The 14,393-nt window shown below is 36.1% G+C and overlaps 1 protein-coding gene across 4 annotated transcripts in view; it reads right to left on the minus strand.

Annotated features, from left to right (window-relative positions):
• Window positions 1-14,393, minus strand: part of LOC106879211 (hepatocyte growth factor receptor) — a 172,367-nt gene that overhangs the window by 47,357 nt on the left and 110,617 nt on the right. For all 4 annotated transcript variants that reach the window (XM_052965647.2, XM_052965648.2, XM_052965649.2 and 1 more), the window contains one exon: window positions 4,804-5,882. In XM_052965647.2, the coding sequence (XP_052821607.1) occupies window positions 4,804-5,754 (951 nt within the window). In that variant the 5' untranslated portion in view covers window positions 5,755-5,882. The remainder of the gene's footprint in view (window positions 1-4,803; window positions 5,883-14,393) is intronic.

A 14,393-nucleotide genomic window follows, 5' to 3' on the forward strand; every position in this document is an offset into this window, starting at 1 on the left:
TAAGATGCTGTGTTCATGGGTTTTGCATGTCCACTGAGACCAGTAAGGGTGGCACAGGAAACTAGCAGAGTACGTTATAAATAAACTGACAGGGGCCTATGGGGAAACCATTGCAGCATCTTTCCCAAGCAAAATCATGGATCTTCAGATTTTGGTATGAAGGTCTATGATAATCAATGCCTGTAGACTTGCCATATGAAAAGTGAGCTAGATCCAGGAAGACCTGGGATGAGGTGGTGAAGCACGACCTTCGAACATTAGTCCTCACCAAGGCAATGACTTGTGACTGAGACCATAATCCGAGGCCTCTGCCAGGGGAGTAGCCAGCCCACTTATGCGTACCTTTTCTTCATTGGACACTAAACTCTGCTTGCAAAGACCTGTTGAGGCAAGTGAAATCGAAATCGAACCAAATTCAACGACTGGCAGCCATGCCAACCTCTCCTTCATTGGACACTAAACTCAGCTTGCAAAGACCTGTTAGGGCAAGTGAAATTGAAATTGTGATGGCACCTGTACCAGTGGAGCGCTAAGAGCACCGTCTGAGTGTGATCATTGCCAGAGCAGCTGTCTGGTTTCTGTGCCAGTGGCACGTAAATAGCACCATTTGAGCATGATCATTACCAGCATTGCCTCACTGGCACTTATGCCGGTGGCATGTGAAAAAAACATTCGAGCGAGATCATTGCCTGTGCTGCCGGACTGGCTCCTGTGCAGGTGGCATGTAGAATACACCATTTTGAGCCTGGCCGTTGCCAGTACCACCTGACTGGCCTTCGTGCCGGTGGCACGTAAAAGCACCCACTACACTGTCCAAGTGGTTGGCGTTAGGAAGGGCATCCAGCTGTAGAAACTGCCAGATCAGATTGGAACCTGGTGTAGCCATCTGGTTCACCAGTCCTCAGTCAAATCGTCCAACCCATGCTAGCATGGAAAGCAGACGTTAAACGATGATGATGATGATGGTATTTTGTTTGCATCCAAATAATGTTTGATGAGTTTTCTTCTTACTTTGTTTACTCATTTAAAAAGGGCTGACACAAATCCAAGAAAATGATGAAGCGATGGAGATGATGATTCTTGCACACTGTTGAAAGAAAGGGATTTGAAGCATCATCAGCAATAGTGAGTGGAGTTGACTGCTGCTTTTATAAGTGCTTGACACTGGACAATAGATATTGAAACAGAGAAACAAATGCCTAATATATGCAGATCCCTCACTTGGTATGCTGATTGGTCGTAGCTACATTGATTCCCATGGTTTAAGTATAAATATTGCATGCCGATGTTTGTTTTAATTTCAATGTCCAAAGATAGGCTTAGGGTTGAGTAGGATATAATTTGAAGAGATTTGTTTGCTATCTTTATCAACTTCAATGACTGCATAGAGGGCTCTTTATGCAGTCATTGTAGTGTACTTGTGTGCGAGTTGTTGACATCCAAATAAGCTTTTTTCAAATATAGTACAGGATGTTTGTGCATAGCAGATATGTGACCAGTACTTTAATGTGGGTCGCATTTCAATTTTGAAGAAGTTCTATAACTAATCAGATTTGAAAAGAAAGAATTTGGGATACACTTTCCACAAGGTTATTTACATGAAGTCACCATTATTGCCTATGATCATTACATTTGTAATAATTTTCAAAGGTTTAGTTATATGTTGTCTAGGTATAGGGAGGATATAGCTAAAAACGGTCTCATCATATATTTAGGAATTGTGTCTTTATGTTGTTGAAGGTGACTAGCTAGTCACACCTCCCATTAAGGATGTTTACAAACTTTCTGTTCATGGAAAAGGTTCATGTCTGAATTTGAGGTGCCTAGGTTACATATAGAAGACACCTATATATGAAATGTTAAGAGTGTATAAAAGGTGCAATCACAAGCATGTGGATAGGAATAAGAGAAAATAGGTTATTACTGTATAAAAGGAGGAATGTCAGGTGTATAACTCAATGTTATGTTATACTAGAATTTATGGAACATGTGTCAGAGAGAGAACAGTCAATGGCAGTAGAACGGTTTCAGTCAGATAGATGAGAAATGGAGAAGCCCACAAGAAACAGGAGGGCAACTGAAATAGTGTGTTCACTGCAAGACATAGTCAAAGGTCTTGCTGATATCAACAGCAACAACATTGCTAATTCAAAATTTCTCAGGGGGAATTGACTACTGGAGCAGGATGAAAAGAGTAAATTTCTAACAGAACTGACTCTTCTGAAACTGCAACAAAAGGTTTCTGAGAAGGGAATGCAATTTAAGGTGATAAAGGAGGTCAATGTATATGACTATTTCTGTCACCTTTGAGACCTTTAGATAAATACTAGTAGGAGTTTATCATTAATGGATATGAATACAAGTTATTGACAAATGTTACCAATATTGAAAACTCAATCTCATTGTTTTTATCTTTGAAGAACAGTGTTTCATGGGAGCTGTTGTATGTAGGTGATCAAATTATCATGGCAGCAGGAATCTATGAATTGTAAGAAGAATTCTAAACCTTTTAGATGAAATCTTAGTCAATGGAAACAGAAGATTAATGTAGTTTAATATAATGGTACAGTTAGTAATCCAAGCTCTAGCAGAGTCCATAATATACTAAAAATAGCTATATTTTACAAGTACAAATCAAAAGGCTTGGTAGATACTTAAATATACGTAAACAATAAAGAGAAGGCTTATAAGATAATATCATAATTAGATTAATATGGATTTCATATGGATGACCACTTGAACCAATGTGAACAAGCCTAATATAGAACTTCTATGTAGACGTCCAATATGCTAGAAATAGCAGCCAGTTCACTAACTAATGTAAACAACTTAGGATTTAAAATCATGATCTTCTCTGATAGCTTGTGAGTTAATGTAGATAAGTTCTGTCACTCAAGTGACCGAATTAACGCTGAGTACTGAGTGGAGTAAGTGCTATGCTCTTCTCTATTTTAGTGAAGAATGCTTTTGTTTTTAGAGAATAGTTATTGATACAGGCGACAAAAAGATTCTGTTGCTTGTACTATATGACATCTTAGATAGAAATGTGGTGCTGAAGACTATTGAAACATTTGAAGTAAAACCAGATAAGTTATATTAACTGGGCACCAAGTTCTACTCTATATGATAAAAGAGCTTAGAAGTCCAGTCCAAAGTCAAGAAATTTCAACAGTTGGAATAGGGATTAAAAAAAAAAAAAAAAGAGGGCAGTAATTCAAATATACTAATGTGTACTTAAATACTAAGCTATTAAAGTGTATTCAAAATTTAGAAAAGTAAGTTTTTCTCAAAAGATTTAGGCCCTTTGCCACACTAATATTAGTCGCATGGTCTGAAAATTTAGATATATTGAAAAGGTTGGAATTATTACAGTTATTCTTGATACTGATTAATATCTTTTTAGTCCAGTTTTGTAGGAGAAAGCGGACATAAAGGAAGTCTAATGACCACCAGAATGACTTTCATAAAGCTAGATCTACTAAGAGACCTACAATATTATGTCACTCACCAGTGGGCTTTCAGTTTAGTAAAATTTTGTTGAAGCCATGCTATTGCTCTTGACATCAGTAAAACCTTCAGATATGTTAAACATACAAATCTGTCAAAACTGCCTGCTGAGGACTCCACCCATCTCTCATTTTTTATATTAGTAACTTACTGCCAGATCATGCTGCTGTGGCCTGCACTGATGGAGTTATCTCTGGCCCACACTCTATGAACTCTGGTGTGTGGCCCTGGGTTCAGTTCTGTCCTCTACACTCTTATGTACCTACATGTTGTCACCTCCAGCAATGCTGATATTTATGCAGTTTTCATTACTTCCTAACATTCCCCACCCAAGTGTTATCCACATGTAACCAAGACACTTCATGCCAAATCTGTAGTGACTCCATGAACAAAAACCTCAAAAATATCTACTAACAGGTCAGGGAGAGGCCAATTTTGTCTCCTACAACAACAAATAAATGTAAGCACTATTCACAGCAAGAAATATCATCCCATCATGCCCAATTTTAACATGAGCAGCATGTAACTGAAATCCTCATAATTGCTCCTAAGGGCTGGCTTCCTTATCACTGATGCTCTCACCTGGTGAATACACATCTTTAACATAGCAAAATACTACATCACAAAGGTTAGATATTCTCTTCAGAGTCAGAAAACACTTCACATCTAACAACTACTAATGCTCTACACAACTCAAAAGAACTTACAATGTAGTACAGTTCCCATTCAGGGACACAACGGATGCCAGCCCCCACCCCTACACACACATCCTGAACCACATCTAAAGAAAGGCCACATGACTGATCGGTATAAAAGTACCCACAGGCAAATTTTGTGAACATCAGAAGAATTAAAAGTGGCCTTTCTTAGAATAACAAGGTGAAATACAGCTTTGCATTTAGATCATCTACCTACTGTCAAAGCTAGTTCCCAGATTATCATTAACATTGATTATATTTTATATACACAAAGCAATCAATTTTATAAGGGAAATAAAAAGAGAGTGTGAGTCATTCATACCTTTCTTTTGGTGATGTAAGGGAGGAGTTAAACAGATACAATTGAGAATCAAAATCCAATTTTACTCTTTTCTCTTCTACTAAGAGGCTTTCTGTGACATTTTTAATGTAAAGCCTTCAATTATAGGGAATTATTTTACACCAGAGTAACTGACTTGAAACAAATAATGGTAATGTTTCGTAGCAAAGTTTGGACTTATGGTTCTTTGGTACAGCACATTAATTAGTCATGTACATTTGATTCAAATGTGTATAAGCAAGAAAGAATTCGACTTACCACTTCTGAACAGTATTCATTAGTAATAATCCAAGGTGAGGTCTTTGGAAATTCATGGCTGTTTTTACTACAACTTGATATTGTTTGCTTAATTTTCCTTTTCACCTCAATCATGTCATGTTCACAGACAGCTGATCTCTTGTGTTCTTCACTCCAGTAGGCCACCAATAGCACTGGTTTCCCTTCAATGTAGGTAAAGCGAGCAGCAGTGCTATAGTGAATTTTGTAGTCACTAAGCCAACAATGAAGTTTCATTTCAATGTAATAATAATTCTCATCTTCTTCACAAACTCGTAGGAGGTATGTTGAATTATTGTTCCTTACCGAAACGTAGAAAATAAAATTGTTATATTTGAACCCATAGATGAACTCAACTGGGACATTTCTGTTAGCCTTAACATATTTCAAGTTATTCCTGAAAGAAATCTTATGATATTGATTAATTTTTTCAATTTTACGTTCAGATATTGTAAATGGATAATCGGAAATTGCACGGCCATCATAAGCCATAGCAACATACATGTAAGGAACGCTTGTCTGAGATTTTTCAAAAAATGCCACAACAGATTTTTGGTTTCCAATAAGACTTGCATTTCGGGTGTCAGAGGTGACTTTTTTCGTAGTCATATCATCCAAATTGTAAAATCTGCAAGCTCCTTTTTTTATTGTTCCACAAACAAGAAGATATTCTAAATTTGGTTCAATTGCTAAAACAGTTACAGTGTTGTTGACAGCTGAATTTGACACAGGTTTGATATTCAAAGATTGCAATACCTTCAGCTCACGATCTAAATGATAAATTCCATTGACACCACCAACATACACGTCATTTGTTTTGGAATTTATGGAAATTTTGGAGAGTTTTCCATATCCAGCCTTAAAGGAGGAGAGCGAAGACAATGATCCTTTTGTAAGGAAAAAACATCCCAATAGAAGTAATAAGAATTGCATTGTTAGTGCCAGTCAGCACTGATGATCTACACTGTTCTGGATATTACAGTTGTTAGAAGGTAACGAGCACATTGAAGAAGTCAATCCAATTCAATTCAATGAGGAGGGCCAAAACAACAGAGGTAAAACTGGAAAAAAAGAAAAAAAAAAAGATTGATCATTATCATAAACTGCAAAGTCACATATTAAGTTTTTTAATAGATATAACAACTTCCAACACAGAAATTAGTTGAAGAATCATGTGTTAAAGCAAACAATGTGGGAAGAGAGAAAAAAGATCTCAATTGTGTAAAAAAAAAAAAAAGAAAAAAACAAAGACCCTACCTTTTGGACAACATATTTAATGGTTGAAAAAATATAATTTCTTACAGTTTGCACAAAGTATCAGGTTATCTACAAAAGGATCTTTATGAAATCAGTGAACTTACAGTTCAAATATTTAGTTCTAACATGAATTATATATATTGTATCATATGAATGGGGATGCATCCATCTACCTGTTTGGAAGCATCTATTATTTATTTACAAGAGGTTGCTGAAAAGTTCCTGGCTTTAAGGATATCACAAAAGGCCTGGTTTGAGGCCCAACCTTTCAAGTTCTTTTACAGGGTTTAGAAAAACTGAAGGACGCGATCCTACGACCGTGAGTCCGCTGCCCTAACCACTGGGCCATTGCACCTCCGCATGTATACATACATACATGCATACTAGCATAAAGAATATTGGCAAAACATTCCCATCAAAACTTCTACAAAATGCAAAACATAAAATATCTGACATAGTTGTTTGGGACAGAAAAGAAAAGTCATGTACAATCAAAGAGATTATGCACCCTGCAAGGGTGAACATCTCATCCAAAATCATTGAGAAGGAGAAAGTTTATGGATAACAGCTCATTTATTCCAGTTATAAATTCACATTTATACCAAAAGTCTTTGGTGAAATTTGTTTTATTAGTAAATGTCTAAGAGACAAGCTGTAAAGACTAGCATTTCAAGTAATGAAACAGATTGGCTAACTTAAACTTTATAGACACAACCTGTAAGTGAAACAGTAAGAATATGTAAGAATTCACTATGTAACAATACAATTATCATTATCATTGTTGTTATCCAAATTTTAGTGATGGAAGTTTTGTTTCTTTGTTAGAAACTAGCTCTCCACTTCTAGGAAGAATACACACTCACACACAGACATGCTTACAAAATGTACGGCTATATAGTTAAGTTTGTCTCCGTAACCACTTGATTCTGGGTTCAATCACATTGTGTGAAACTCTGGGTAGGTATCTTCTACAATAATGCCAGGAAGCCCAGTATCTAGTGAGTGAATTTATTAGATGAAAACACAATAGAAGCCCATTGTATGTCTATAAATAAATGTATATGTACATACATGCCTGTGTTTGTCTCTAATCCTTAAGTAACTGGTGTCAAATTGTTTATGATCCTGTAACTTAGCAGTTTGGCAAAAAGAGACCATTAGAATATGTAACATACTTAAAAAATGAGTATGTTCATTGATTAATAAAACAATTAAAGATGGTGCCCTGTCATGGACACAAACGTGTGCGTGCATGCACACACACACATACATGCTATTAGCTTCTTTTAGTTTCCAACTTCCAAATCCATACACAAGGCTTTGGTTGGTTCGGGGCTGTAGTAAAAAATGCCCAAGATGCTTTACAGTTGAGACTGAACCTGGAATCATGTGGCTGGAAAACAAACTTCTTACCATGGAGCCACCCCTGCCCCTAAGAGTTTGGACACAAAACTCTGCTTGCAAGGACCCCTAACAGGTCCTTGCAATCGAAATTGAACAAAATTTGATGACTGACACCCGTGCCAGTGGAGTGCTAACAGCACCATCCGAGTGAGATCACTGCCAGAGAAGCTGTCTGGCTTTCATGCCGGTGGCATAATAAAAGCACCATTTGAGTGTGATCGTTACCAGCGTCGCCTTCTAGCACTTGTGCTGGTGGCACGTGAACAAAACATTCGAGCGAGGTCGTTACCAGTACTGCTGAACTGCCCCCTGTGCAGGTGGCACATAAAAAACACCATTTGAGTGTGGCCATTGTCAGTACTGCCAGACTGGCCCTCATGCCAGTGGCATGTAAAAGCACCTACTACACTCTTGGAGTGGTTAGCATTAGGAAGGGCATCCAGCTGTAGAAACTCTACCAGATCAGATTTGAGCCTGGTGTTGCCATCCGGTTTCACCAGTCCTCAGTCAAATCATCCAACCCATGCTAGCATGGAAAGCGGACGTTAAACGATGATGATGATGATGATGATGATGATGATGATATATATATATATATATATATATATATATATTTGTGTGTATATATATCTATGTATTTGTATTTTTGCATTTGTATCTTTGCATTTGTATCTTGTTTGTCCCCTCCACACCACCTGACAACCAGTGTTGGTTTGTTTATGTCCTTGTAGCTTAGCAGTTTGGCAAAAGAGACTTTAAAAAAATAAGTACTGGTGTTGTTCTGATTGTCTAAACCCTTTGAGGAGATGCCCCAGCATGGCCACAGTCCAAAGACTGTAACAAATAGAAAGGTAATACACACACAGACATATATATACATACATACACATGCATACATACACACATACATACATACATATGCATACACACACATACATATAGACACAAACATTCATGCACACAACTTAGAAATACTTAGATTCAGATAAAACAACAAGCCAAGTTCAAGTTCAGGCATGAAACCTGATGTTATTTGTGAAACACCCCGAAAGTAGTTGAAAAACAGAAGCTTTTGACCTTTCTGTACATAAGGTCTTGCGGGGTCAACTGCCTAAGATTAAGAATAATTCATGATAATAATGACAATAATAGCAACAATGTGATGACGAGAAAGATGATTACGTTGACAATAACAACAACCACAACAACAACAACAACAACAGAAACTTTCACTAGGGGGTGGGTTATAAAGAAAGCAAGGACAGAATGTGGAAAAACACATAAATATATTTACAAATCACAAAGGGAACAGGGAAAGATTTTATCCAGTACATGCAAGATGTAGAAAGAATTTTAAACGTAAACAAACACATGTGCACACATTTATACATGTACACACAAACACAAAATTATGTACATAGACATATTTACATACATGAATACACACATAAATATGTATGCATACACGCATACTTGTATGGATATAATAAGAAGTACAGTTACACACACGATAATTAAAATAAGATGTAATTAAAGGAAATAGGAAACGAAAAATTTTCCAGCTAGGTGGAGTTAGGGCACTGAGTGACCTCGTTCACTTAATCACTTCTTAAATTGTATTTGTATGCAAATGAATGCACCAGCAAACATCATTTAAGAGGTTTAGTATTTTCATTATAATTTTACTAGTAATCTATCTATTGCATGATGTTTATATTTTGAATGTGATTGTTTTGGTGTCATTCTAACTTTTTAAAAATACTCTCCGGTACCACAGATGTGTTAATAAACTGTTGGTTTTCAAAGCAGGGTGAATCTGTTCAGCTTTATTGTCTTCATTTTCTTATCTTTCATTGTTGTTTGGAACAAAATGTTTCCCTTTACCTGTTTTTGCTGTTTTATATTAAGTCTTCATTTTCTGTGATTTGTTTCTCTTTTCTCTCTTCCTACTTTTACAGAGAATTTGGATATTTTTGTCTGTATTAGTACCTATTGCAAGAAACAGCAAGGTTTCTTTCTCCAACATTTCATATAGTTCAACTTACACAAGTTAATATGTGAAAAGTAACTCTTTTACTCTTTTACTTGTTTCAGTCTTTTGACTGTGGCCATGCTGGAGCATCGCCTTTAGTCGAGCAAATCGACCCCAGGACTTATTCTATCAGTCTCTTTTGCCGAACCGCTAAGTTATGGGGACATAAACACACCAGCATCAGTTGTCAAGCGATGTTGGGGGGACAAACACAGACATACAAACACATACACATATATATATATATACATATATATATACATATATACGACAGGCTTCTTTCAGTTTCCGTCTACCAAATCCACTCACAAGGCTTTGGTTGGCCTGAGGCTATAGTAGAAGACACTTGCCCAAGATGCCACGCAGTGGGACTGAACCCGGAACCATGTGGTTAGTAAGCAAGCTACTTACCACATAGCCACTCCTACGTCTATAAGATAGGAATTTTGAAAGAAGTTTCTATAAAACTAGTTTTTAAATATCAAATGACTATGAGGATCAACCAGAATAAAATAGTAAAGGGGTCCATAGATTTTTTAAAAAAATGGTTGAAAACCCTTGCACTATATCATCGATCTTATGGTCTTTGTCTAAATGTCTTCTATTTAATACAGTTCCAGAGTTGTTCTGTGTCTTTTGGTGTCATTAGGATTCACAAGTACATTTTGATTCCCCTTCACCATAGATCATCTTTTGTTAAACCTGTTTTCACTATTTTCTATAACTGAAGCATAAAAGTCACTGTTAGTCAGGGGTCTACACCATATTCAGTGTTTCCTATTGCAACTCTTGCATTTCTTTGTGCCATGTACTAGGATACAAATGTTTAGTCAGAGGTTTGATAATTTAATCCTGTGTTTTGGCTGTCTTCAGTTTCATATATACAACAGAGAGCACCACAGTACTTGCCTTTTTCAACCGAGATGATGTTTTTCTCCATATGTTCTGGAAGATTTGGGATACTGCTTGATGTAAAGGAAAATGTTATTCACTTCCCTCATCTTTTTGTAAGTACAGGTATATAATTTTTCTCTTTCCTTCTCCTGGATTGTATCCTGCAGCAAAGAAATACTGTAGTTTATATAAAATTCTCTCATCTACACATTTTTGCTTGTAACTGTAATGGCTAAAAAAGTTCTATGTTGAATTGTTATTGAAAGAAGACCTGTCTTCACACAGCTGCTATAAGCAAGCTGCAGTATCTGGAATTATGTAAGAGTTGCTACTTTGCAGTCTTCCAAATTATGTAAGTCTTTGGTACATCTTCAAGTAATTGGTTTTTTTTTTTGTCTTCTGGTGTATTTAGTTCATCTGGTTCATTTAGTTCATTTAGCCATTGTGGTGCTTCGTTGTGTGGAAAATAATGTGTGGTAACCATGTTGGATGTGAAAATATCAAATGTAAATAAAATTTTAAAAGCTTGTGAAGCAAACTTCTTTTATCTGTTGGTATTGAGAGCAATCTCTTCTTAAGCAATTGCAGTTTGTTTTACATGTAATCCAAACATTTTATTTGGTAACGCTTAAAAAGAATGTGTTTTGAAAGTAGAATCAAAAAGATGTCTTCACATTAGGGAGTCAACAACAATAAGTCTTTCTAATTTTGCACAAGGCCAGTAAATTTTAAGGGGTGGCAGAAATCTATAACACTGACCACAGTACTCAAGTGATACTTATTTTACTGACCCCTGAAAGAATGAAGGGTAAAATTGTCCTCAGCAGGATTTGAACTCAAAATGTAAAGAATTGGAGCAGATACTGCAAAGTATTTTCAACAATGCTTTGATGCTTCTGCGAGCTTGAATAACAACTATGATGGCGGTGGCAGCAGTGATGGCACCAATGACAACAATTATTGGGGACCACTATTATTAATTAAATCAACTTCATTATGTTACTAAAATTTTTTTTTATTAAATCCCAGAAAGTTGAAAACAAAGTTTATTCTGGCATGTATTAAACTCAGAATATAATAGGGTGAAATCAAATACTACAAGGAATTGTTTGTCCAGCACTCTAGACCAATGGCAAGAATAGATACATTTATTGACTATGAGCAATGAATTCAAAACATCACCAAAGCCATGGTATTCTGCTCATGAATAAGACAAATAACTGAAAACATTTCCAATCATACATCATGTACCTTACAGAAGAAGGAAGGGCAGGGTTGCAGCTGTAAAAACAGAAAATTTAATCCATCAAAACACTACCATTTATGCAAGAAAAGTGTAAAATAGATGCATAACAAAAACAAACCAAAAATAAATATGGAAAAAAATTATTATTATTATCATTATTATTATTATTATCATTATCATTATCATCATCATCATCATCATCATCATCATCATCATCATCATCATCATCATTATTATTATTATTATTGCTTTTTTAGGGGGTCTGTATGTTGTTAGAAGAGGTTCTGTGTGTTCTGAAAAATTATCTTTGCATCAAAATAATTTTTTGGTCAAACTAAAGGGGCTTGAAGAAATTTTCGTTGTTGCTTGCTTTCCTTAACAGATAGCTTGTGTCTCAAAGAACATCTGGCCAGGGTGGTTGTTTTGGATCAGGTTACACCCACTGAGAGATAAACATAATGTGGGGTGAGAGAAGCTAACAGATTGGAACCTTCATTTCAAGACTTTTAATCATGCTATCTTACACTTACACACACACACACACACACCAGTGTAACAGATATACTGTGCTATAAATGCATTCATGTATATACACATACAGTCACACAAGCATATACATGTACACACAGATATAGCTATGAAAATCAACATGCACACACATACATCAATGAAACATGATAGACATGAATGCATACACACACATGAACACACACACACACAAACACACAATGATCACAAACATAATACATAAGCCTATATAGATGTATTCATACACAACCTAGCTACACAAACCTAGAGACACTATATTCATGCATATATACCTATATGGGTATATACAAATATACATATACACATGCACAAATACAATTAAAATTTTGCATGTAAATAATATGCCACACACTATACATATGTGTGTGTATGCATATATATCTCTGATCTGTATCAGTTTCGTAAATACTGTGCACTGAATTTCATATATTAAACACAGGAATTCATACATGCACACACATTTTCATCCATTTATATACATTAGGATATACACATGAATATTCTCTCACACACAAACACATATACGCACACATGTATGCATGTACAAATATGAATTCTGAATATGTGTGTGTTTTTGAATTTAATTGAAGTACAGCTTTTCTTTATATATTGTTTCATTATAGAAAAATTTATACAGAAAAATGCACATGAAATTCAGAAGACATGGACTTCACAAGCTGTAGTAAAGACAAACCATCTTGTAAAGCTATAAATCTGAACTAAAATTGATACAAAATAGAAGGAACTCTAGTTCTGTTTGAAAAAAATCTTTCTAGAGTCAGTAGCATGATAAAATGTACTCTGTGAATGCTATAAAGTGACTAGTGATAGAAAAGGCATTCAGAGAGCTTCTCTTTGGTCACACAAGCAGTGAGAAATAGGCAAATCTTCCTCAAACTGCACTCTGCCATTTTAACCCTTTGGCATTTAGACCAGCAATATCTGGCTAAAATAACCTACTTGCATTATCTTCAAACTGGCCAGATCTGGCCTCTCACACTTACCCTGCAATATCATTCAAAAAGTAAACAATTACATCATCGAAATCTCAAAAGTGACAAGACAACACATGATTAATTTAAAACAATGTGAATAGATAAGCATTACATTAAACAGAGAAATTTGAATGCTAAAGGGTTAAATTGGTCATGTCTCGCCCAAATACTCTTCCTGTTTTATGTTCAAACCTACCAGATCCAGTCTCTTATACTTACATTACAATGCCATTCTTTAGAATGACAATCACACAACTGAAGTTTCGAAACTACAAGGTAATGCATTAATTCAAAACAATGTGAATAAATATGGATTACATTTGACAGAGTAATCTAAATGCTAAAGAGTTAAGAAAAGGAAGTCCCATTAAGCAATGTAGTCCATAATTTACAAAAAAGATGGAATTATCATGAGTACAGTCATTTCAATCATAAATCTACTTGATTTCAACTGAGATCAACATTACTCAATTCAGGAGAAACAGCTGAAAAAAGATCAGTTGCCCATCGCATTCATTTAACTTCTTTAGTCAAGTACTTTGTTTATATACAGAGAGGCTGTTTGAAAACATCTGCTGCAACTATTTCATGACAATATAAGAATTTACAGAATTGCCCAACCTATGTTAGTAAAGCATTGGCAGATGGATGAAATAAATAAAGAAAGTCTGAAAATGAGGAAGACCAACTGTTCTCATAGATAAACCGGATCTTTAATGCTAATGGTCATCTTTGATAATGAAAGATATCTTAAGTGGAAAGGCGTGAATACGTAGGTGTACATATATCCATACATGTACATAATATGTATACACACACACATATATAAGCCAAGTAAGATCGTTGCCAGTGCCCCTGGACTGGTTCTTGTGCGGGTGGCACATGAGATGCACCATTTTGAGCGTGGCCGTTGCCAGTACCGCCTGACTGGCTCCTGTAGGATTTTTGAGCGAGATCGTTGCCAGTGCCCCTGGACTGGCTTGTGCGGGTGGCACATAAAAGACACCATTTCGAGCGTGGCCGTTTTCGTGCGGGTGACACGTAAAAGCACCCACTACACTCTCTGAGTGGTTGGCGTTAGGAAGGGCATCCAGCTGTAGAAACTCTGCCAAATCAGACTGGAGCCTGGTGTTGCCATCCGGTTTCACCAGTCCTCAGTCAAATCGTCCAACCCATGCTAGCATGGAAAGCGGAC

The sequence above is a fragment of the Octopus bimaculoides genome, chromosome 2, assembly GCF_046866305.1.
Source record: "Octopus bimaculoides isolate indiv1 chromosome 2, ASM4686630v1, whole genome shotgun sequence".
NCBI lineage: Eukaryota > Metazoa > Mollusca > Cephalopoda > Octopoda > Octopodidae > Octopus > Octopus bimaculoides.